The sequence below is a fragment of the Hippocampus comes genome, unplaced genomic scaffold (assembly GCF_001891065.2).
Source record: "Hippocampus comes isolate QL1 unplaced genomic scaffold, H_comes_QL1_v1.1 scaffold67, whole genome shotgun sequence".
NCBI classification, from domain to species: Eukaryota; Metazoa; Chordata; class Actinopteri; order Syngnathiformes; family Syngnathidae; genus Hippocampus; species Hippocampus comes.
The window spans coordinates 946136-972282 of NW_017805221.1; the positions used below are offsets into that span (position 1 = coordinate 946136).

General features: G+C 46.0%; 2 protein-coding genes and 1 long non-coding RNA gene across 10 annotated transcripts in view; 2 read left to right on the plus strand and 1 right to left on the minus strand.

Annotated features, from left to right (window-relative positions):
* The first annotated feature begins 8876 nt into the window (after positions 1–8876).
* On the plus strand, positions 8877–16102 carry kcnj14 (potassium inwardly rectifying channel subfamily J member 14). 3 transcript variants are annotated; one of them, XM_019868962.1, is made up of 5 exons: positions 8877–9252; positions 9661–10017; positions 10099–12291; positions 14320–14637; positions 14832–16102. In XM_019868962.1, exons 3-5 carry the CDS (start codon positions 11251–11253, stop codon positions 15054–15056), a joined length of 1584 nt encoding a protein of 527 aa, XP_019724521.1. In that variant the 5' UTR covers positions 8877–9252; positions 9661–10017; positions 10099–11250; the 3' UTR covers positions 15057–16102. The 3 variants fall into 3 exon arrangements, with proteins under 3 accessions (XP_019724521.1, XP_019724523.1, XP_019724522.1); XM_019868964.1 differs by lacking the exon at positions 8877–9252 and adding an exon at positions 9432–9563; XM_019868963.1 differs by lacking the exons at positions 8877–9252; positions 9661–10017 and having other exon boundaries at positions 10025–12291.
* On the minus strand, positions 15338–17973 carry LOC109515301 (uncharacterized). Its single transcript, XR_002168163.1, has 2 exons — positions 15656–17973; positions 15338–15573 (listed from the first exon to the last, which is right to left on the minus strand). It is a non-coding gene; the product is annotated as an uncharacterized LOC109515301 (long non-coding RNA).
* A 1606-nt stretch (positions 17974–19579) lies between these two features.
* The window catches only part of myh14 (myosin, heavy chain 14, non-muscle), a 32452-nt gene continuing 25884 nt past the window's right edge, over positions 19580–26147 (plus strand). For all 6 annotated transcript variants that reach the window (XM_019868946.1, XM_019868947.1, XM_019868951.1 and 3 more), the window contains exons 1-2: positions 19580–19787; positions 24789–24966. In XM_019868946.1, the coding sequence (XP_019724505.1) occupies positions 24802–24966 (165 nt within the window). In that variant the 5' untranslated portion in view covers positions 19580–19787; positions 24789–24801. The remainder of the gene's footprint in view (positions 19788–24788; positions 24967–26147) is intronic.

The following is a 26147-nucleotide window of genomic DNA, read 5'->3' on the forward strand; positions in this document are numbered from 1 at the left end:
AATAAAACATCTTTCGTATTCCGAAATAAATAAAACGGAATTAAGGCAAGTTCTTTCTGTGCGGCCCGGTACCAAATGCCCGGCGGACCGGTACGGGTCCGCGGACCGGCGGTTGGGGACCCCTGACTTAGTCTAAAAGCGCAATTGCCGAAATAATTTGAACTTACTGTCCCAATATCAATACAAAAAAATACAACTGGGCATGCTAAAAGTGTGTTTTTTTTTTTTAAACTAGGTCTGTGTAAATCCAGGTCATGGTAATCCGCAAGGGTCTGTTTTGGGGCATTTTTTGTTGTGTTGTATGTATGTTTTTTTTTTTTAATTTTATTTATTTTTTTGCTTTGTTTTGTTTTTCTTGAATTACTATCTGCGAATAGATACCTCCCCTTTCCATGGTGTTTGCCGTCAATATCTCTCAAATAAAAAAACAAAACTGTCATGAAGCTCCATCGTACTGGAGATGCAGACTTTTAAAAATGTGTCAATGTGTCTCGCAAGTTTTGCGTTGACCACCCGTGAATGGGAAAATTGTGATGTCATTGGAGGCCAGCACTGAGCGAAAAGGCGAACTTTCACACAAACTGGAAGCAGCGGAACCAAAAGAAAAGCAAATCCATTCATAACGTTTTCTTCTTTGAATTGAGGTGAAAAATGTCAGCCAGCAGCCCCAGTCACGGGAGCAATTGTTCCCTCGGGTTTCTCTGTGCCTCCGAGAGTTCACCAAACGTCCGGCGTGTAAAAACAGAACCGCTCTTGAGACCACACTCGCAGCCCCCTCTTGAAAAAACAGACTTTATTTTTCAGTGTATCTTCGTGTATTGATGCGGCCCACCCAAATAAACGTACAGTGCCCAATCATCGGGGAATCCCGCCAGGATGGAAACACGCGTCAACATTAACGGCTCCCTAACGTCTCCCCGGCCGTCCTTGCCTCTCGCCTTCATTTAATTAATTTGCGGCGGCGTTGCTTTGCAAACGCACTGACAAATGACCGTCCTCAGTATCATAGCCTTGATTAAATGGGCGGACGCTTTCTCGCGTGACAAACGGTCGCTGGATCAGAGTGATTCACAATTCGTGATGAGTTATTGATCCCCCCCCCCCCCTTCCTCGTTACTAAGTCAGGAGTGCATTGGTAACGTCTTCCCGGCGAAAGAGTTCCATGAGAATTCACACTATGATTCTCTGTATTTCCCTGAAGTTCCCATTTGTGGCTACTTTCGCTTTTAGGATGGCTTCGCAATTCATGTCCATTTGCTGCTACAGTGGCACCTTGACTGGCAAGTTGAATGTGTTCCGGGACCCTGCTCGTAACGTAAAACATTTGGATCTCAAATCATCTTTTGCCATTGAAATGAATTGAAATGTCACCAATCTGTTCCAGGGCAGCACCCTCCTCCCTCCAAAAAACCCCAAAAAACACCATCAACCCCAAAAAATGGTAACATGTTTTTTTAATAGGAAAAATGGTCCCGTAAACTATACAGTTCACAAATAATTAATTAACTCAAGTCCCCCGGCCCTTCTGCGAGTTATGTTGAATGCTCTGTCTTACAACCACAACATCGACTCTAGTTTTGGTAGCCTGACTGTCGTGTTGTATTGTGTGCTAGCATTAGGCTGGCAGAGTTTCACGAGTCAAAGTTAGACGCATTTTGTACACTCTATGTATATCTCTTTGTTTTATGTTGGCTTTAAAGTTAACTTCAGCTCGCAGTGGCAATTAATAGCTTGAAGCAGTACTTGGCCTCTTGTTTAAATAACTGTTTAACGTGTGCCAAACCCTCTGCTTCCTGTAAAAGTTTGGTTTGCAACTCCAGGCACACACATACATACAACTCCAGAAATTGTGGCAGGAGGCCAATCTTGTGGGAATGGATACCTGAAAGACCAGTTCGTAGTCCTTGCCACAAAATAGTGATTATGCAAGTCATCATGACATGCAAGTCATGATGATATGCAAGTCATCATGACGGCAATGGATCAAAAGAGAGCAAATTCTTACACGGTACATATCCGAGCAAAAATTCAGGCCGTTTTTTTTTTCCCCCCTCAACTGCCTCATATTCATTTTGCTTCACTTTTTGGATTGGCATGTTCTGAAGACACATCCGATAGAACCGCTTTGGGTGTACTTGAATCCCATTGGCAAATATCCAATTCATGAGGTGGGGGGGGGGGGGTTCCGCTTTGGACAAGGCCTGATTCCAGTGGAGCATATTCCATTGAATTCATTGTCTTCCCTCTTTTGCTCAGCCTTGATGCATCTTGTGCCACTTGGGAGCAAAAGAAAAGCCTCATTGGAACCTTGTCGTGTAAATTCAGTGAAAGTATTGCCACGGTGACTCAAACCTGCCTCATATGCGCATCGCCTCTGCTACCTCCGCTAGCATAGGCACACAGGCAAACAAGTAGCATCCTGACGCTGGTGGTCTTAGCCAAAACTCGACAATAGTTTGATGTCCCCCAAGTAGTCTGAACACGTGATTCTGATTCATCTTGCCTTTGTGGAAAATGAATTAAGGGGTCCTCTGAAATCGATGTGACGCGGTGCCCACTGGCTCAACTTGCAAGCATCATGTGACCAAAGCCAGAAAACAGGTGATCCGTGCTAATTCATCATTAAGCGGGTCATAAAGTGACTGATGGTTGTCAAGCTTGCATTATTTCAGGACATGGACGGAGGGGTGAAATTCCACGTCGAGCGCTTCTGATTATAAACTTGGGCGCAGCGAGCAGGTGTGTCGCCTCCACTCCACTGCTTCAAATGGCCTAATTGTCTGCTGAGATTCAAAACAGACTGACACGAGCCTCCTCCTCTCTGAAACAAAAATTGTTCGAACCTGCCCACTGGTGGCTTGTCAAGGTAATTGCAGCCAATTATCAACATGGCGTCATCATGCTGTGAATCACCGCTGAAGGCTGCCAGCGCGGAGGGTTGATCCCTCCGTCCGAATAATATCTCAAGGCAAGCTGACGTCAGCTTTCCCATTGACTGCTGTGCATCAAATGAATCATTTTAGAGTCACAGTATGGAGGTAGCGCGCGTTTGACTTAAACAGTGGAAATGTTGGCTCAGGGCTAAACTCTCGAGCTGTGTGAAGCGCCGGTGGTTTTGTGCCTCATTAGCCGTCGCACGATACAAACGGAAAGTTCGTTCTCACAGATGAACCACATTTCTCATTGTTTTAGGCTACACACACAAACGAAGCTCGTTAAGCCACAAGGAAGACTTATTAGGCTGCAACTTGGAAAGTCCAATGTCCACAGAGTCAAAGTCAGGGGTCTCAAACTTTGGTCCTCCAGGGCCGCTTTCCTGCCCGTTTTCTGTCTTTCCCTGAATTCAAACGATCGGGGCCGTTATCAGGCCTCTGCAGAGCTTGCTGATGAGCTGATCGTTGGAATGAAAGTGGCCCAGAAAATGGATGGATAGATGGATGGTGTTACGTACTTGCCATTTTTTAAAAATCACTCAAATTTAACAGAGTTGGTAACAACACTCTTTGCTGTGGCGTATCAAACTTTTATATTCACATATATATAACATTTATATTCACTTTACAGGATTTTAATATCAGTGAAGTCCCGTGTGGAGTGGGTGCATGTAATCAGCCTGATTCTTCTGGTAAATTTGACATCATCATCACGCCTGACTCCTCCGTCACCGGCTTGCAACCTCGAAACCACACCCCCACTGTTTTCCACAGGTCAATCACGCACACACACACACACACGTACACCCTTGCGTAATATCTGGTGGCATATAATCTGCAATGATTCACTTTCTCATCCGCCACAATGAGTTGCATTGAAGCTTTTCCATTTTTCCAACGCTCTGCGTGACATCCGGATGCACGGGCTGGTTGCAGCAGCTGTTTCGCTCCTGGAGCCGTCTGACAACCGTTTCCACATGCGACACGTGTTGGCATCACTGCGACGTCTTGATTTGAGATTAAATCGGATTAGGAGAAAAGTAAACACACGGCAGTTGTTCTCTCACTCTGTTTTACATTCTCTCTCTCTCTCTCTCGCTCTCTCTCTCTCATTCTCACTCTCACACACGGAATACACTTGCAGTTGCAATTTACAATTGAAATGCTCTTGACTGACATATTGATGAAGTGTGTATGGTTATGTATGAAATCTATTCCTGCCACCAGATGCAACAAAACTAGTCATGGTATTAAAATATGGATTTACAATGGTCTAACCGTCTATGACGATTGACTTCTTCTCCATCTAAGATCATGCACTCTTTGAATGAACCAGCACCGTGTGACGAGGTCAGCTGCAGCGGCGTGCGCCCGCCGCGGGGGGGGGCGGCGCGCCGCGGGGGGAAAGTTCGTTCTCACAGATGAACCACATTTCTCATTGTTTTAGGCTACACACACAAACGAAGCTCGTTAAGCCACAAGGAAGACTTATTAGGCTGCAACTTGGAAAGTCCAATGTCCACAGAGTCAAAGTCAGGGGTCTCAAACTTTGGTCCTCCAGGGCCGCTTTCCTGCCCGTTTTCTGTCTTTCCCTGAATTCAAACGATCGGGGCCGTTATCAGGCCTCTGCAGAGCTTGCTGATGAGCTGATCGTTGGAATGAAAGTGGCCCAGAAAATGGATGGATAGATGGATGGTGTTACGTACTTGCCATTTTTTAAAAATCACTCAAATTTAACAGAGTTGGTAACAACACTCTTTGCTGTGGCGTATCAAACTTTTATATTCACATATATATAACATTTATATTCACTTTACAGGATTTTAATATCAGTGAAGTCCCGTGTGGAGTGGGTGCATGTAATCAGCCTGATTCTTCTGGTAAATTTGACATCATCATCACGCCTGACTCCTCCGTCACCGGCTTGCAACCTCGAAACCACACCCCCACTGTTTTCCACAGGTCAATCACGCACACACACACACACACGTACACCCTTGCGTAATATCTGGTGGCATATAATCTGCAATGATTCACTTTCTCATCCGCCACAATGAGTTGCATTGAAGCTTTTCCATTTTTCCAACGCTCTGCGTGACATCCGGATGCACGGGCTGGTTGCAGCAGCTGTTTCGCTCCTGGAGCCGTCTGACAACCGTTTCCACATGCGACACGTGTTGGCATCACTGCGACGTCTTGATTTGAGATTAAATCGGATTAGGAGAAAAGTAAACACACGGCAGTTGTTCTCTCACTCTGTTTTACATTCTCTCTCTCTCTCTCTCGCTCTCTCTCTCTCATTCTCACTCTCACACACGGAATACACTTGCAGTTGCAATTTACAATTGAAATGCTCTTGACTGACATATTGATGAAGTGTGTATGGTTATGTATGAAATCTATTCCTGCCACCAGATGCAACAAAACTAGTCATGGTATTAAAATATGGATTTACAATGGTCTAACCGTCTATGACGATTGACTTCTTCTCCATCTAAGATCATGCACTCTTTGAATGAACCAGCACCGTGTGACGAGGTCAGCTGCAGCGGCGTGCGCCCGCCGCGGGGGGGGACGTCGCGCCTCGGGAGCGCGCCCGCGATGCCACCAGGACAGTTGACGCGGGTACGCGGCTCCAGCAAGCTCGTATGAATTGACACCTTTCTCCAAACTCTTATTTTCAATTGCGCAAAGATGACATCATGAAGTTGCCCAAGGAGACATTGGGTGAGTGGAAGTTCATTTTCATTGTCCAAACACACTTGTTGCTTTCTTTTATGCCGTGTTGAATTTGCCATTTCGAGTCATGAGTGACGTTCATTGGATGCTTCGGGTGAGCTTGCCAACAAAGAATATTGTCATTTAAAATCAGCAGCTTGAATAAAGACACTGAAGAAACTGGAGTTTTTATTTGGATTGACAAGATTTTTTTTTTCCAAACTTGAAGTTGCTTTGAACAGTCAGAGAAATATCTTAATTCACTGTTAGAACTGCCCATTTTTAATTTAGCTTGCAGCATACTAGATCCCGTAGTCATTTCCATTTTAAATGTAGAGCTGCACAGGTGAGGCCCGACGACAAAGTCTTGACAGTTTTGGAAGCACTTGTCTCGGGTCCAAATAGTCCAATGTTGATCAGTCATCACTTTTGCAAGGTATAAATTAGCGGAAGGAAATGTTCGTCATTTCCAGCGTAATTGACTCAGCGGTTGCCTTCCGCTGGGCTTCCTCCTTGTTGCTCAGAGAACAAAGTGAAAACCATTCTGCTCATGTCGCCCGTTTCTTAACGGGATTTAAAGTTGCTAGTTGCTTTTTGGGGAAAATGGTCACGAGAAGGATTCTGAAGGGTCGCAAACTCGGCACCGCTAGCGAGTTTTCTTAACTAGCGTCTCTTTGCGTCCATGTCAGTGAGTGTTTGTTTTTTTTTTTTTCCTCTTCTCCCTGCCCCCCAAATTGCATGATTGCGGTCAACTTTGGATGGTCCACGCTACCGCACAATCAAGGGCAAACAGGCTGTGCTGATTATTTCTTGTTGAGTTGCACGTATTTCCTTAATTAGAAGCCCGCAGCATCTTAGCTCCCACCCAGATTAACATTTGGTCGCCGCCACATGGTGACCTCCATTTTTGCATGCGGCCGGACGAGGGGAAAAGAAGCGGCGGAGTTTCAATTAGATGGAACGAGGCGAGCTGCCAAGACAAGCGCACGCGTGTGCTTGTTATCGGCCGCTAAATAAGGGGGTGTGCGTGTCGGGTTTTGGGCTCATGTTGTTTGACCTAATGCAACCTCCATCAAAAAAACAGAACAGCGTGGCGCTAGCCCTCTTATTGATCACGCTGGCTGAAAACCAAAAGGGCACTCAACCGTTGGAATGTATTTGTTTGAAGATGCAATTTCCTCTCTTACATCTTTGAAGTAATATCCAAATGTGGTTTGTAAAGCCGATTAAAATTCTCCCCAAAGTAAACAGGCCTGAGTAGCGAACGAGAGCAATGTGAGGAGAGAGAGGGCTCATCTGTGCCCTGGTTTCTAACTGCCACCGATCAATCGCAAACTATCGACGCGCGCATATTTGCATTGCGCTGGCTCAGCTCTCTTTGACGTTGTAACTTTGCGTGAGCAGTATTGATGAGTCCACACTTAGGGAAAAGCATCGGACAAAATATGCCGTGAAAAATACAAAGCCGGAAACGGAAAGCATTGTCCGCGTAAACGTCCGGGAATATTCCCTCACTCGCACTCAAATCAGATCAATCCCCCGCGGTTGTAATCTGTCCGCATAACACCTGATTCCTATCTGATCATCTGGAGCATTTGAAGGCACAGGAGGCGCTAAAGAAGAGCATTTACAGTGAGAGATGTGGCTCATGGGGCATGATTCCCATGCAGCATAAACACTGCAAAAAAAAAAGTGCCCAATGTCCTGAAAGTGCTGCAATGATCGATGGATTGACGTTTTCATTTCAAGCACGCAGTTCAAAAAGAAAACTCCCAAAATAAGCACCATTACCATACCAACTGTAGCTTTCTGTACTCCCAGACTGAAAGGGAGCAGGAAGAAGTTACAATTATGCTACATGGAAATAGGCGTAATCCGAATCGTTTAAATTCTTACTTTAGCCACTGCATTTTGACCGGCCAGCTTCCATCAGGCTTGGCTCATCAGAAATTCCCTTTTTATTGTCGATCAATTGCCCAAAACCGTGTAAGGCTCCAGCTATCAAATATTCTGACAATCAATTATTCTATCGATTATCATCGTTGATTTTACTGTGTCAAACGACAAAAAGTGCATGATGAGGCAGGGATATTTTTATTATTGTCCACTTTGGGTCGCCAGCCTCATGCGCAACGTTATTACCTGTGGCTGAGTGTGTCGGGCTTGAAAAGACAGGTGAGTGACGTGGGTGCCATGCAATGAAAGTCGAGTTGGCTGTTGCGAGCTCAGCTGTTAACTGGCTAACGTTAGCGTGAACGTTAGACAGTCGGCACTTGTGTATGAATGTTGATGATGTGTTTATTTTGTCGCTGCTTTGTCAATAAAGCAATGGGTTGTGCACAATCACTTGTCGGGGATGTTACCGTACGTCCAAACTTGTGGCGGTAGGCTTGATTCGATTCGCTAACAATGTCAACATTACCTTCTGTCACCAATTGTAGTACTGTAGTTCTGTTGTGTACGACAGCTCTGCTTTGCACTCGACATGCTGCAATTTGAAAACTTGGACCTTCCCTGTCGACCTGCTGATTAATTTCATTCCAGTCCTTTCGACACATTCAACGCGTGGTTTATTAAAATCCCAAATCGGCAATGGGTTATCCTCTTTACTGTCTTGGGAGATAATCAGTCTCAAAATGACGACATAGAACACATTTTCTTCAACTAGGTCATAAATCTGAGGTTTTCATCAAGCGGCGATGAATTTTGTTCGATGACACCTGAACTGTTTCTTTTCCCTCGCGAGATCTGTCGGTATGTCTCAGACTCGTAAGTGTTTGCACGACACCGTCTTTTGTAGCAGCTTTATCATCGCCAGCCGTCATCAGTCACTTTGAGGGGTGGCAACTGAGATTTGTTCGCTGACGGGCTTCGCGCGTGACCCAGGCCACTTGACAAATCACCTTGCCATGCATGATAAGATAAGGCAACACGCGGAGGCTGACATTGGATTGCGCTACACACACACACACACACACACACACACACACACACACACACACTTCTTTAATCACCTCCTCTGGGTAACCGTCGTCCAGTGACACTCAGGGGGCACAATGGGAGATATCAGACCAATAATGTTGGGGTCAAGTGGAGCGCAGCCATCAAGGTCAGCACTTTGTGCTTTGGACCTTTCATCAAGCGGAGAAATACTGACTTAGTCACAAATATCCATCCATCCATTATCTGAACTGCTTCATCGTGGGCGCTCCGCAGCCTCTCCCAGCCGTCTTCGGCCAGTAGGCGGGGCACACCCGCAACCGGTTGCCGGCCAGGCGCAGACTTACAAAAATAGGCCTCATGAATTTCGGGCTATGCTTGTGGAAGGGCTATTTTTTTTTTCATACACTGAAGTTACCCATCATTTTGTTGGACCTGTGCTGATATTCATCTTAGGGTGACGAGTGGAAAGGTCGTGCGAACAGATGATGAAAGCACCATTATTTTGTTATTTGAATCTCTTCCCAGGCTCAGCAACAATAACAGACATTTGTGGGATGCTCTTGTGATTCGACTGACTGGAAGAAAAAATAAATACATAAATAAAAATAACAGTAAGCTCCAGACAGAAAAAAACCCAAACCAAAGGACTGCATTCAAGGTAAGCTCATCTGTTTTTCCAATGACCGTTTAGCATAAAACGCCGTGCAGTAAAAGGGAAATGTATTTGTGGTTGTCCGTACCGGTCGTCTGCAATTTACAAGCATGTTGCATCCAGCCAGTGAGTCATAAATCCGTTGGATGCTTGGGATGTGAGTTTTATTGCCGCCATTGCCTGTTATGGGATTACAGACGATACCGTAGATTGGAATATTTGAAGCTCTTGCCTTCAGCTCGCTTCTGTCAAAGCTGAGCGTCATTTTGGCTCGATTGGCAGACGGCACCGGCGCTGTGCGCAAGCCGAGTTGGATGGTGCGTCAATGAAAACCTGACCTCACATTTTTTTCTCTTGAAGAAGACGACGCACCCTGGCTAACTGTCTTTCTCTTTCCGTCCTTCGTCTTTTTAGGCCTGCCGGTCGTGCATTGGGCAAGAGCCTCCTCGGGCCTTGTGAGAGAAAAGAGACCAACTCCCGACGACCCAGCAAAGACGGTCGCACGCAAATCGGTCGTACCGTTTTCTCTTCAGAACCTTTTGCCTGAAGCGACCGAGCCAAGCTTTGCTGAACATGCGCCAGAAGGGAAAGTCAGCAGGCATCACTTCCCATTTCAGGCAGGATCTTTTCCCTCCTTCTCATGTGTTGTCGTAGCACGCAGGAATCAACATGGATAACCTTGTGTACACACACAACGAGATCAGTGGCTTCTACTTCGGGCTTCAGTTGCAAAGTCGAAATACTCGCACAATGTAGAAATCACGTTGACAGGTACGTTTGACATGTGTTTTTATCGCATCGCCCCATGTTATTGATGCTCGTTTATTTTCCCAATTTTCTGCTCTTTGCCAGAAATGCAGATTGCCTTTTGTGAGCCTGTTGAAAGCGGGAGTGCGAGCTCAAGACCCGATTTCTCAAAGCCGCCAACTTTCTCGGCCTCCCTAAGACTCAAACCGTAAAACCGTCTTCTCTCCGTCTTCAGGTGACCTGTCCACTTGACGTTCGCCTTTTTGTGACTCTTGCAACCGACTCTGGTTGATTTCAGACTCGATTGCAAAGGACTGGCTGGCTGTTATTTTCACCCCACCGGATCTGATCAGGCTTTGACGCTGAGCCGTGCAGAGGCTCTGTCTGAGCAGGGATAGATGCGTCCGTTTCACTTGATTTCTTGTGTGGTGCAATAATCTTCAGGAAAGTAGCGATGGCAAAATGGGAGGTCGTAAAAGCTGTGACATGATAGAAGAAGAAGAGACGGCAACCAAGCGTCCTCTCGTTGGGCCCTCTGCGTGATATCGTTCTTGACTTCGAAAGACAGCCCTCAGTCTTGAGGGAAACGAGCCCAAAATGATTTCTTCGTTCATTTAGAATATGAGTTAGGTATTTCACGTATTCGAGATTACCGTTTTTTTTTCCCTTTCTTTTGTCACGGCAAAACCAAGGGATCTTCAAACCGTGAACAACTGTCACGTAAGAAACGGCATGTTTTGCTCTTTTCAAGTGCATGGAGAGCTGTTCTTCGATCATCGCTCGGCCATGATTTGTCTGTGTCCAGAGTTTGCGCCTCCTCCCAGTGTTTGCCGTAGCGTTTGTCAAACGGCGCCCGAGACTGCCTTCTCCCGTATTCCTTGAAGCTGAGCAAACCCTGCATGTTTTTTTCATGCCCGTTGAGGTCAATCCAGCCTTCCATCCCTTGCCAATCAGTTCTGGCTAATAGATGTTGGCCGTTTGCTTCAATGTATGGACAGTGTTCGTCCACGGATACGCCATGTGGATGTGCTCGATGAAGCCATTTTAGCTTTCAGGGAAAGGATCGTTGTCGGAAAGGGACGCCCACCACGTGGAACTGAACAATGGCTTTGAAGACAATTCTCCCGATACCATCGGACGGTATGCATCGTGATGATTTCATCGTTTTGAATATGCACTGAAGACCGACACCGTCGTTCCTCCATCGCACAACTTGCCCGCGTGGCGTTGAACAACGGTGAGACTTGAGAGCGCGCCATGGGCGCGGCACGCGTCAAACGGCGCTTCAGCGCTGTGGTGGATGGGCCAGTGGAGGAGGAGGAGGTCATGAGGCTGGCGCAGAGTGCAGCGGACACGGCTCGGGCGGGCGGGAGCCCGACCGGATCCGGAACCCCAAGCGGCCCCTCCCCGAGCCACGCCGTCAATGGCGTCGCCCTGCCTCTCGACCGCGATGCACGGAGGCAGAGTGCCACGGGAGAGTCAGCGGCAGGAGAAGGCGGGGAGAGAACGGCGGCAACGTGCTCGGACCCGAGGAGGGGAAGAGGAAGTGGTGCCGGAGGAAGAGGGGAAGGCCGGCCCAACTCAGACCGGGATTCCCGCTCTTCCCCCTGCACCACGAGCCGCCGGCACAGCCGGCGTGCGGGGCGCCGGCCCCGAAAGCGCTTTGTGGGCAAGGACGGACGCTGCAACGTTACCTTTGTCAACATGAGCGAGAGGGGCCAGCGCTATCTCAGTGACCTCTTCACCACCTGCGTGGACATCCGCTGGCGCTGGATGCTGGTCATCTTCACTCTCTCCTTTCTTCTCTCCTGGCTGCTCTTTGGATTTGCCTTCTGGCTCATTGCCTCCGCGCACGGGGACCTCTCCGTTCGCCTCATCCCCATCGCCGGCACCGAGGCCGAGACCGAGGCCGGCGCCGGAGGAGCGAGCGACAGAGAGGCGGCGTCGGTGGCGCGGGAGCCCTGCTTCCTCCAAGTGAACAGCTTCATGGCGGCTTTCCTCTTCTCGCTGGAGACGCAGACCTCCATCGGTTACGGATTCCGAAGCGTGACCGAGCAGTGTCCCCTGGCGGTGGCGGCGGTCGTTTTGCAGTGCATCATGGGCTGCATTATTGACGCCTTCATCATCGGGGCAGTCATGGCAAAGATCGCCAAGCCCAAGAAGCGCAACGAAACTCTGGTCTTCTCCGAAACCGCCGTGGTGGCCCTCCGGGATGGCAAACTGTGCATGATGTGGAGAGTGGGAAACCTGCGCAAGAGTCACCTGGTCGAGGCTCATGTCCGAGCACAGCTGTTAAAGGTAAGTGACAGGACATTCATCATGACTGGACAGTGAACGCCCGCTAGTCGCAGGGGCTCGGGAACGAGCCCTGCCGCAAATACACCAAGAATCGACGCCTCCCCCAAGAAGGCATTTGTAGTTATGTAAGATGCCACAAGATGACAGCCGTGCACTTAAAACAGCGAGACAACTGCACACCATCACGAACGTATGTTACATCGGGAACTTTATTTGGGAGTTAAAGTTGTTCAACACAAACCAACCACATTCACATGAAACCTATGGACTGACGTGGCATCACACATTGGCAAACAAACATGCACACTTCCGCTTTGCATCTTGCTCTCTCGCATTAGTCCAGAATAAAAGCTTTTGAACCGTTAAACTTTTGGCATTTAATGACAATATTACAAGTTAGGGAATACAGCCACATTCTTACGGTAGACAACATGGGCTATTGATAGCTTCGCCGAAGCACAAACTTCTGGCCAATACTTTTTGTTGCACTTTTGATGAGGTCAAAGACCGACACCAAAAAGGGACATCTTGAACAGACAAAAAAACAAAACATAGTTCAGACTTTGCCCTGAGCACAGAAACAGCAAATAGACATGATTGTGATCGGCGAAATTTTTTAAAAAAAAATCTATCAATAAAGTCTTATTTCGTTGCCATTGAGGAACTATGTTGCAGTGACTTGAGAAGCTTCACATAATGCTTTGCTGGCATCATGTGGCATCTATAGACAATGATCATGCACATTTGTGGCGGTCAAGGAACTCGTTGACAACACATTTTTTCCGCGTGACTGAGAGATTGCTTGCTGCTGTTTTCTTTAGCAACAGTAGGCCGGGAAGTGGATGGCCGACACGAATGGCATTTTTATGGATTTTCTTCTGTTCGTCTTAATCAAATGTTAACCATGTACGGTATGGAGAAGGAAAAAAAAAATGAGGGCAGGTCCTCAGCGATGCCAGTGGAAACGTCCAGGGGAGGATCAACACCTTCCTCGCAGCTGTGATTGACTCCGATCGAGATAAAAGAGGCGGACAGAGTGGCGAGACCATCTGGCCTGTATTCTGTGGCCGGCAGTTAATGAGAGCTTGTTTTATTCTCCCTCTCGGGGTTAGGAAGATTTACCATGGATTAACTTGCACACTCCATTGTCCTTTGTCATCGCATTTTTGCTGCGTGTCGACTCTATCAGCCTTGTTGAACTGATATTTAAACCGACTCCTTTATCCCACATTGAATTCAAACTCACTGTGAGGAGTGTCTGGTGCGAGTCGGCGCGTTGTCACATTTATCCTCGAGGTTGGGGGGAATCTGGTAGGTCGTATGTGATGTCTCTTAATAGTGTAGCAAAGAGAAAAGGTTCAGATGGGATTAGTTTTTTTTTTTTAACGGCTCAAAAAATGCAATTGCAAATTCTGTGAGTGGATATGAAGGGTAGGATCCGTGATGAGACTTCACTGGATTTGATGAGTGCAAAGTGAGGTGATTTCAAACGCTGGCGGCACGGTGAGGAAGTGGTTAGGACGTCTGCCTCTGTGTGGAGCTTCCATGGTGTCCCTGTGCCCACCTCTCAGCCAAAGTCACGTGGGAATGGCTCCAGGTTAGCTCGGATGTTGGGGGGGGGGGGATCACCACCGGGCTCTGTTTTTGCCACGCCTCCCTCAAAACGTGTTCCAACTCAGTAATTAGTTTTAAGCCAGGGGTGTCAAATTCCGGTCCTGGAGGGCCGCTGTCCTGCATGTTTTCCAAGTTTCCCTGTTGCAACACACCTGATTCAAATGATCAGATCATCAGCAAGCTCTGCGCAAGCCTGACATTGAACCTGTTCATTTCAATCAGGTGTGTTGCAACAGGGAGACTTGGAAAACATGCAGGACAGCGGCCCTCCAGGACCGGAGTTTGACACCCCTGTTTTAAGCAATTATATTCCAAAACAAATCTTAGAATTCGCTCCACAGGGTCTCTGGTAGCGGTTCCAGTTGCCATTTTTTTAATCTGAGTTTATTTTTTCTGTTGCTGCCTTGGCAACAGTCAAGGGTGACGGCAGAAGGAGAGTTCCTTCCACTGGACAACTTGGACATCAATGTTGGCTTTGACACGGGCACCGACCGGATCTTCTTGGTCTCGCCGGTCACAATCGTCCACGAGATCGACGACGAGTCACCATTCTTTGAGATGGACCGCAAGACCCTGGAAAGTGATCGCGAACTGGAGGTGGTGGTGATACTGGAGGGCATGGTGGAGGCCACGGCAATGACCACGCAATGCCGCAGCTCTTATCTAGCTTCGGAAATCCAGTGGGGCTATCGTTTTGAACCTGTGCTCTTTGAGAAGAAGGACTGCTACGAGGTAAGGACCCGAAGACCTGTTCATACCACCTCTACGTACAAGGGCTAGTGATTAGGGGAGGGATTAATGCCTGTAGAAATCCACCCCTGAAGGAGCAGCACATTGTCCATTGAATCCAAGCAAAAATGTGCCAGATCCTGACTAAAAATGGGTGGGCCACCTATCTAAACCACATGTTCTTTCCTTTTTTCCAGGTGGACTACTCATTCTTCCATCGCACATACGAAATCCCAAACACGCCCTTGTGTAGCGCTAAAGAGCTTGCGGAGCTCAAATACATCAAGAGCTCACGCTCATCATTCTGCTATGAGAACGAAGTGGCTCTGCAACAAATTCCTCCTGAGGACGGAGCCGACCCAGATCCCGAGTGTCCCGCGCCATCAAATAGGAGGCTGTCGGACCACCTCCACTACACCTGAGAGAAAGAGTAGAATGGAGAGGTCGCGTTGGATGGACTCTACGCTGTCACCATGTTGGCCGATTGGTCCTGGCAATCTTTCAAAATCGTTGAAAATTTGAATCTGCTCAGTCCCAACCTGGCCCATCACTACTGCAGCACAGCCATCATGGATGGGACAAACAACAGCTCCCCGTGGTGGTTGTCACTTGCAACTGCATTTCCCATGGACCTTGCAAGGATTTCAGTGGAATTCTGATGCAGTGAATGGTGGTGTATCCTCTCAGGTACACCTCAGGAATGTATCTCAGTATTATGCTGATTTAAAGTTGTGCTTTTCACATGGTAAGTATGGACAATACAGTGAACCCTCGTTTATCGCGGGGGGGGGGGGTACATTCCTGAAAGAACCCGCGAGAGGCGAAAGTAGTCGGTAGAACTGCTCATGAAGGTTTTCTTTTTACTTTATAAAGACTTGACGAGTCGACCAATGTTCAACAGCCTTTATTGTCCACCCACGCGTCCATCGCCGATGAACACTGACAAAAATAGACAATAACACAATGTACAACATACCTTCAGCATCTCAACAACAAAAAACACACAATCATGGCCACGTACCGTTTCGCCTTCTAAACAGAAATGTAGGAGTCATGAAAAGAAATCGAAGCTCTCCGTATGCACCTCACGCTTTCGTCTCTTTTCTCAAAAAGACGTAACTCCGTCCTAATCAGCGTGAACCACTTCCTGCCACTCAATGCAATCCTCAAATGTAACAGCAGAGGGCACAATAACCTAAATAAATGTGGACTCATCAGCAAATCACATGCCGGGAAAAAGGAAAGCGCGATCGTACGTTATTTTAATATAACCGTGAATCACGACAGTTACGGTCAGCTTCATTTTTACAATGATTAAAAAACACAACACCGTACTATAAAATGAAACCAAAGATGCAAACCTGTTTTTGTTGCAAACCTAAATTTGGTAAGCTGTACATTGACGAAGCGCGGAGATTTGACATTGGTCTACAGTCCCCCACCCAATCAGGACGCAGACACACTGTTTTCAAAAAAAAATCTGCACTCACAGCGAAAAAAGATGAACGGTGTTATAGCCAGGGTTCACTGTATATTTTTCGACGGTTGCCTGTGGTGAGAGAGATCAATTACATGGAGAAACAGTGACAAACTAGCAGCGGTTTGGAGCTTTTCCATGTAATTACTGTCTGCTGTTTAGTGTTAGGGTTTTTTTTTTGCTCTTTTTTTTACACTATGCAGTAGCATGACATGATTGTGACTTTTACTTTGTCATTCGTTCATGATACACGGAACCCCCGTTTATTGGGTAACATGTTCCTGACCAACCCATGATTGGCGAAAGAGAGATCCTATCTATCTATCTATCTATCTATCTATCTATCTATCTATCTATCTATCTATCTATCTATCTATCTATCATGGGGGTTCACTGTATCTCCTTGTTCCAGGAATATTAACCCTAAAAGTGTCTTTGTATGTTTAAATTATTTTTATTATTTTCCTTCTCTGAAGAAGTGATAAAGAGGTGGACTTGTGCTGATGATATGCCTTGCTTGGGTTAGTTAGTTAAACCAAATACCGGTTGCAAACAAATGCATCCGTGTTTATCTCTATTCCATTTTCCCTTTGGATATGTTGCAAGTGGTTCACATGCTTTGACCATTTGTATTGGGGTGGTGCCTTTGAGCGACATCTGAAGCTGTCCCTTGTGTTGCAGCAGTAATTTGGGGCTTTATTTTCGACAGCCCGTGTTTATTGTGTTCGGTAGAGCACCAAATGAAGTGAATGTGCGCTGTGCCGCAAAGAGCGAAAATGCCTGAATAACTGATGCTCCCCAATAAGGTTTTTGTCTGGACACGTGACAAGATGGCGGCAAACCACTGTTTTGGCTAAATGAAGCTCCTCCTCCTTACTTCAACCTAGTTGTTTGGCACTAAGTTGCCACATGGTGGCGCCAAAGCAGTGTTTAGTATCTCTTATTATCGCACTAAAAAGCCCAAGAGTCGTTTTTGTAATGTGTTTTTTTTTAATAAAGAAAAGGGCACTGTATAGTTGTATATCATAAATACAAAGTAATATAACATGGTTGAATGCAGAGAATTGAACAGTTTGTGTATCATGATTAATTAACTTTGGCCACCAGAGAGCAGCATAATACAAGTATATGTCTATACATGAAGGAGCCAGTTACAAAATCTCAGCAAGATGCTGTAATATTCCTTATTTTTCGCAGAGGATAAAGAATATATGCCTGTGAGTATTGTTATATTGTCATATATGGGGCGAGGGTTTAAATCCGCAAATAGGTGATCCACAAATTAGCGGCGGCCACTGAATAAAGCTATTCATTCGATTGTTATGGTTGTCACTTGAAATTGTTTCTCCCATTGAACGAACAACCTCCATTGCGATCCTTTTCACCTGAGGAAAACATGGAAGATTAATATCAGTGATGACGCTTTTGCTTCTGTTCAACTGTTACTGCAGTTGGGGAGTTTTTGTAACCTATGTGTTTGAATGTTGTCAATTGTTGTGTCTTGCCATAAACATCCACCCTCAAGTTCTATTAATAGGCCGCACGGTGGGTCATGGGGCCCGCCTTCACTTCTGTGAAATATAACTTCAACTTTAGAGCAGCATCACTTTAGCACTCTGTTTTCAACGTTGCATAAAAATTGTGACATGTTCTTTTTGAATGATGTCTCGCCTCCTATGATATGTGTTTAGACCAGGCGTTTGCAACTTTTGCTGCAGGGTCTCATTAAATATTTACATGGACAGATGGGCCAAGTCATTTGTGGAGGTAAAAATAAATAACTAAATAAATATAGTTACAGCATTCCCGGGTTTATTCCAGGGTTTACGTTCCCAAAAAGTCCAGGTTGATTTATTTTTTGAATTTCATTTATTATATTTTATTGGTGGTATGTTTTTCTTTATTATTAATGCTTTTTCATTTTGTATATTTTTCATGATTGTACTGTTTTTCCATTTACAGTACTGTACTGTATTTTACTCTAAAAAAACAAAAAACATTACGCGTTGGAAAAATAATCCGTGAAACAGCAAGGCGCCCTCCATTATCGGGAGGAAAACACTTTATACACTAAACTGTTTTGTGAGGGTTTTTTTTTTTTTTTTATGTTATAGGACAAGAATGGGGAGGGCCATACTTTGCTCACTACTGATTTTGGCTGTATTATATTCCTAAAACGCGCACATTTGTGAATTTGTATTGCAATAAAAATTAATTTCCATTTTACGTTTAGAGCTGCTTTTGGCAAATGCGGCTTCCAAATCAAACTGTGAGAGAACAAATAAGTCAAAGTTGAACCGCTGATGTTGAGATATTCAACTCACATAATTGAGACAGACTCATCTATAGTTTTATTGTTGAGTAATTCATCTGTACTCTATCTGTAAGATTTGTACAGTTGAACCGGAAAAAGTCTGTACATTAAGTGGAAGTACTGATACAAAAAAAAGACAAACATGACAGCAGGTAAGCTGATTCTAAAATGGACACGATGGAAACTTAAAAGCATTGAACCGACTTATCTGTTGCTCGGATGAATAGCAGTTGTGCTCTTTTGACGGTGAAATGGATAGTTCGGCTCGCTCGCCATTATGTTTTACTCAAATACTTAAAGGCACCCCAAGCAAACATTTCATACCTACCTGTGAGAAAATGCCTTCCACAAACCCACTGACGGAGGTCTAGTTCTCAGGCTGTCCCTTTACAAGTGGCTGCCATGTCACCAATCTTTTGATCTCAACTTTTGTATACAACAAAGATTATGACAATACTTTCGTCCATAAAGCAGCCATGCATTCAAGTGGACAAAAAGTTTTTAAAAATCGTCATAACACGAAAAGCAAGTAAAGCACAGATTCGTTACTCTCCACCAATGAGTACCAGGCAAAAGGCATCTGATTAATACTCGTCAGGACCGTTCAGTGAGCTCAGGGTGGGTCGGTGTGAATCACGAACGTGTGATAGCGTGCAACCCGAACAGACCCCAGATCGGTGTGAGGGTCTTCGCAGCCGCGTCGTTAAAAACAAAGGGCGCGCAAATCTCCGTACTGTTGCGCGAGGCTGACGCACAGGCACCTGCTGCGGCGCTCCTGTTGGCTGTCTCGCTCGTCGAGTCGCGCTTTAGCCCCGCCCTTCCCGTGTCATCATTGGTCAGCGGCGTCATTGCTTTGACGCCATTCGTCACCGCTTCCGTGTCGTGCCAGTCAAGGGGCGGACGGATGTCACCGAGTCGTCAGGGTAGCCTCACGGCGCCCTTTGTAGCTTCCCATTGGCGTGTCCCTGGACTGGGCCCGAACTTTCGCTTATCATTGGCGTTCGGACAGGAAGCGTGGCTCTGGGGCTGAAGCCTTACGCTCTGCCCTTACCCTCTCTCTCTCTCTCGCTCTGTTTCTATCTGTTTCTCTCTCTCTCTCTCTCCCTCCCCCTTTCCCTCCCTCCCTCCCTCTATCCCTCCCCCTCCCTCCCTCTCCCTCTCTGTCTACTTTATTCTCAAGCAGGACCGTGTGTGTCTGTGTGTGTGTGTTGAATGTGCGGCTCCACTGGGCTTGAACGGTGCGATGATAAAAGACGCCTCTGCGGTAGGCTCCACACCTATCCGAGAGCAAAATAGCCAAGAAACATCCTGACTGAGGACGGTCCTCCGTTGACCTTTAACCGTTTGGAGCACAAGCTGAAGGTAAGAGCTTTGAACTGGTGTGTAATTCAAGTTAAAAAGGGGAGCCGGTGTGAGCGTCTTGATCGCCTCATATTTGCGCCTTGTAGCCGGCTAACGCTAGTTGAGGTGGCGTAAGAATGAACGTTGGTGGTGAGGCGTTCATGGGGCTTTTTACCTTTGTTAAAACAAAGACGTGCCTCGATTTTTTTTTTTTAACAAAGCGAAAGCCACCGGCTGACTGACCGTTTCATTACGCATTGCAGCCGTTGTGACCGGGAGCCAATTGGTGTGCTATTAACGTTTTGTAACGAGAGAGAGAGAAAAAAGTCAGGTATTATTTCACTGCTATGTGTCATTTTTGCCTTCCACATGTCAGTCGGGAAAAGGGCCGCAATCGATCACCGAGGTGTGGTTTTGAGTCGGGGGACGTTTTCAGGGTCCCCCGCTAACACCACCGAGGTGTGCTGACTGGCTGCCTGCATGTCATTATAATAATAGCTTCATTACAACCCTTGCCTTGCTGATAAAATGCCTCATCATGCACCTTTAAAGAGGAAGGTGTGTCCGGCTCCAATCCCATACCAATTAAAAATTAATTTCATTCCCTTCACTCTTTCACTCCATCTGTACCTACCGAGGACCCCAAATATTAAATACTTCTTTCATCCAGATTCGCGTCTGTGATGTCAGCCAAAAAGATGTCACCTGATTTCAATAGCTCTCAAAACGGCTTCTAAAAAATGTACTAAGACAATTGAATGTTTTGACTGGGTCCTTCCACCCCACAACACCTACTCACACTTACTCCTTTCCTTGATTCCTTTCTTCCCTCCTGACCTAACTTCTTGTTTTTTTGTTTTACATTTTTCCACCCTTGCTTCTCAAAACGAGATTCAAACCCAGAACCTCGGAACTGTGGAGCAGATGTGCTCACCGCACCAGCATCTATATATATATCTATCTGTAAAAGAAAAAAATGTGACACCCTCAAATAGTGGATGGCCTCAGTTGGGGTTGTTGTTTGTTGGGCTGCAGCGTTCAGAATGTTGCTATGGAGGGAAGCTGTTTGCCTCTGTGTGTGTGTGTGTGTGTGTGTGTGTGTGTGTGTGTGTGTGTGTGTGTGTGTGTGTGTGTGTGTGTGTCTGTGTCCATCCATGTGTCCCTGTGACTGCAATTGTTTGTGTGTGTGTCCGTGTGTGTGTGTGTGTGTGTGTGTGTGTGTGTGTGTGTGTGTGTGTAGGAACAGGACAAACAAGACGGAATTGTGGACCAATGAGTCCACATCTCCCACGCTTGCCAGTCTCACAAGAGGTTGCACATAGTGGGTTTATGATGACAAGTTTATAGTAGTGGGCACATTCCATCGGATTATTTCCACATTGTTGAGGACTTTGGATGCAAAATTGACCAGTATTGAGCATATGTAGTACTGTTGATAAAACGCAGCGTCACTTCAGTGTGCTTAGTTGTTCCCAAAGGGAAACCTACGTCGGGACAGGATAAATTGCCAGTTTAGAAACAGCTAATGCAATCGAGACAGTTTCAGAAAAGGTACACCCGACCATTAGCGTTGCTACATTTTTTTGTTGGAAACCTTCCATGGAAATAAAAGGGAGTTCAAAAAAAAAAGTGAAGGTTGGCTGCGTAGGGAACTCTGAGAAAATGCATTCGACCAGAATCCAGACTCGATTACTTGCAAGCACTACACTCCATTCCCAGTCATCAATCCCCATGCTCAGTGTCCAAGCAGTCATTAACTTGTATCTACTGCTGTGGCCAATGAGTCGAGCATAGTGTTCTCACAAGAGGATTGATTGATTGATTGATTGATTTATTTATTTATTTATTTTTAAGAAGAACATTTTTTAAAAAAAGCAAACAAACACGGCAGACTTGTCCTTCACAAACCAACCCCGAGTTATTTCATTGCCACAGAGTGACAGACTGGCTGGCTGGGTGGTGCTGGCTCTATTGTCTATTCCACACCCTGTCTTATTGTAACAGGTATGGTAGTGGCGGGGTTACAACAAACTTTCTGCCCTGTCATCAACAAACATTGCAGGCAAAGAAGAAGAAAAAAAAGCGAAGCTTGAGTGCGACGCACGACAGGAATCAAGCCTGATGACATACCTGCCGTGGCTCGGAGACACCTGATATTTTACACACGCGAACGCACTCGCTGCAGGGCGGTTTCATAGTCCGCATTTCTCATCGGCACGCTCGGCTAATCAGCGAAAAGTATGCGTTCTTGGAGTATCTTTGTAAATAAAATGTAGGAAGAGAGAAGTCGCTCATGCGAATGCGACGCGACTGCGGGCTAAGCTTGCCGGGCGTGATGTCAGGCATTTGAAAGTCTCATGACTGCACACAAAGCACGTCATCATAGAAAATGAACAAAGTAACTTAATTATCATAGGAGTGTTCCGTTCTGCACATTCGGTGCACTAACGTGCAGTCTTTTGAAAACTCATGGGGCTCCATGAAGTATCTTACTATAATCTTAAGATAGGAATAACAGTGGAACAATCAAAGACAAACACAATTCTGGATGGTTTTTATCAGACCCTTTTTATTGAAACTCATTCTCATGGATCTATTTTTGTTTTTGGCGGGGGGGGGGGGTCACGTGGGAGGAGAAAGAAAGGTCTGAAAATGGCTGCCATTTAATATCATTCAAAGAGGTACAGTACAGGTAGTACCTCATTTTAGAAGTGGCCCCATTTCCGTGTATTTATTTTTTGTAGATACAAGCCATCATCATTCTTGCCATTCCCAGTTGAAGTTTAATGTGAAAGTAAACAAAGAACGACGCTTTTATTTCACCAAAGCTCATTCCATTTCTTACAATCGTCTTGATAGCTTCATGCTAACGCACAACGCAAGACGTCAACGACAGGCTAACAAAACTAGCGTCGGTGATTAAAAAGATGCAAATTAGCCGGGCTAGAGTCCCAAACGGTTTCCGTGAATAGCAGGAGAGTTGTGAAGGCTGAACTGTGAGCATGTTGGGGCCAGTGCATCTTTTCTTTTTGGCAATAATACAACAAAAGTATTTTTCTTCATCTTTCAGCTAAAATAAGTACATTTGGAGATATAATGGCACCTTGACTTACAAATAGGAAACAACCAATTAAATTGGCCAGCCATTTAATTTTATTAGCTGATATTGGCTCTTTTAAACTCAACAAAAATCCCTTTTTTAACACATTGACAACATAAGAAAAAGGTAAGCGTTGCGCTCCACAAAAATCGGCCGATTTTTCCCTCTCCAGTTCATCTCTTCATTGTTGAAAAGATATCACAAATTTTGTCTGCCAAATATCAAACCGCCCTTAAAAAAATCATTGGACGCAAGTAAATGTTGTATTCCTGGGTGACATTGTTAACCAGGCAGTGACCGTTCATTGCGGGTGGTAGAAACAGCGCGGCAGCCAGGCCTCCGTGTAAAGCGTCATCAGTCTTTATGGCCTCGTTGGGAAGTTTTCGAGTGACTGGTTCTCGCGGAACGACGACGTTGTCACAACTCATCTCCAATGCCCCCGTCGTACCTCCGCACTCGTTTCACGCTCGCCACTTTGCGCCGTCGCCTCATCTTTCACAGAATAACGACCCGGAACGCTTTTGTCTCGGCACTTTTGCTTCCACGCGGTCCATTTTTCTCTGCTTTACAGCCGTGCGTCTCAGCAAATGGAACTTTTCCTCTTTGCGACTTTGCATCTCCTCTCCCTCAGCTGTCATGTCGGTTCACTCCCCCTTTCCTGCATCCCTGTCTTCTCCTTGATTTGTTCTGTCTTCCAATTAGGCCATCACTGGTCCGCGCTCACATCGCATGTGGCCTGGATGCTTCGTGCCCGCTATTCTTGCTCTCCTTGGCCGGTTTAACACTACACGGCTCAAGCGACACCATTCCCCCAATGTTTCTTGTCCTCCCGAGTGGCACAAATCGGATATGTGTCCTGAATCTCTAATAAAAACTGCGTATGCACCCAAACTTACAATTTTGACGTTTTGAGCCGTCACTCAGTCGTTTTTGTGCCTTTGTGTTGTGACGAACCAAATTTTGAGTGACAAGCGTGCTCCAAATGCCTTGCCGCTCCAGTGCAAAAAAGGGGGGCAAAAAATTAGTATGATGCGTGTGGGCAAGGAGAGTCACAGTCACCGATGCACCGTCAGCAGCCAAGCACACAAATTCATCTTGAGAATACTCTCAAGGAGCTGCTGTCCTCCGCAGCTCACACCCAGACACTTTCACAATCTGACTTCAGCTCCTGATGTCACTCGCTAGGCCACGCCCCTTCTGTTCCATGCTTTTCTTTGGACAATGTAGCGGATTTTTGCAATATTACAATGATTCGTGTTTCAGGTCTTCAGTCAAGGACAATGCAATGGCATGTTCACCAGTGGCCCCCACATTTTCTATTGTCACAAAAAGGATCAGGGCACATGCAATTTCAATCCAACCTTTATCACGTCACTTGTCGTTCCAGTTTCCTGTCTGCGCTGTCGCGATCGTCCACAATTTGCGAGCAAGCAGCCCAGGGTGTATCCCGCCTCTTGAAATCTGCTGGGATAGGCTGCAGCTCACTTACACCCCCAATGAGAACAAGCGCTGTCGAAAGTGCTTCTGTGCTGTATGTTACACATACAGCACATTTGACAATAAAGTTGTATCCAATCCAATCCAAGTGGCTGGATTTGTCGTTTTAATAGCTTTGTTGAGGATTTACCAACTTCATTCTCTGCTGAATACACAATGTTGGAAGCCATCACATGATACCCTCCCCCGCCCCCCAAAAAAGACATCATACTCGCCAAGGATACTCATTAGAAATGATATTGTGTGTGCTCTTTTCAGCTGTGGCTGTCCTGCTCCAAGCAGTGCAGCCATGAGAAGCACTCCAAAATGAAGGGAAAACACTGTTGGAAGGAAACTAATAAAATTCGCTGCAACAAATCTGATCGTGTTCAGGCCAACTGGTTGCTGTTTGTATCATTCCTATTTTTCTTCCCTCTCATTCTCAGTGTCAGCAGTATCATGTCCAGGCCATTAGGGAGCAGCGTGAACGATGTCACCCGCTTCCTCACGTCGGGGGTTCCGAATTCCCCCACCGCCAAATCGCCCATGTTGTCCGCCGCCGGCCAGGCCGACTGGGCGGCCAAACGTCTGGTGTGGGTGCCGTCAGAGAAGCATGGCTTTGAGGTGAGTGGCTGTGAGCAAAAAATAAATAAATAAATACAAAACAAAACATCCAGGTAAGGCTGGTCGATTCATCAGTACAGTTGAGACAATTGTCTTTTTTTTTCTTAGCAGCGTCCATTCTTCCATTCCATTTACACTACGAGGGCAGCAAACACAGAAGCGCTAGTGAATCTATTTTGTCACTGACTTGGAATCGTTTCGAGTTTCCAGCTTTGGTCAATGAGCAAAAAAAAAAAAAAAAGCAACCCGCTGCCAAGTATATTCAAAGGCTGTTGCGAGCAAAGGGTGTAGCGCAACCAGCTTACCCAACAGTTGAAATAGATCAGAATATTGCTGTCAGCCAATTCTTGGGAGACCCCATTCGGCTGTTGGCCTTCGGCAATTGCTTAGCGATGCTGTCACTGTACCCAAACTTGAAAATAGGATCTGATACCACAATATTGATACCACTTAACAAGACATATATGTTTCAAAACGAAAGGGGGGTGAGGGGGCGCCCCAAAAGCAACATTTTATTCCGTCTCATTTGCCTTTTTTCTTTTAGTAATGGGGGGGGGGGGTGTTCAAACTGGAAATGTAATTTTTGTAAAATAAATGTGAGATTTAATTTTAAGGTCATATCAACCAGTTCTTCTTCCAACAAACGAAATAAATTTCAGATTGTCCGTATTCCAATTGTCGACCACGATAACGCTCACCGGAAGGATTATCCCTGAGCGTACGGCTTCAGGGTTGGGCGTGTCCAACAAGTGAGAGCGAGCAGCCATGAATCTGTCGCCGTCTTTGTGCCTATTTTGCTCAACTCATCATGCTCCGTGGCCTCGAGGACTAGCGGGATTGAATTTATTTTGCTACAATACGTCATTACTAAGTTCCACTTTGTGTAAATTGCAGCGTCGCAGTGATTGGTGCTCGCTGCAGGACTCGGCGTGAATTTGACGTCATCCCATCTTTTCTGCCAAACTAGTTTCAGCGCAAACTATGACTAGAACAATGGTCTCCCTTCACATTCCCCCTTCACACAGACGCTGACTTCATTTTACGCTCCCGATGAGAATGTCACTGCTGAGCAAACACGCATGCGCAATTTTGAATCTACTTTCATATTATCAGCATGTACTTACTCGGGGTGACTAATGTACAACGTGACAAGAAAGGCCCTTGTTTCCTTTTTCTGTCTC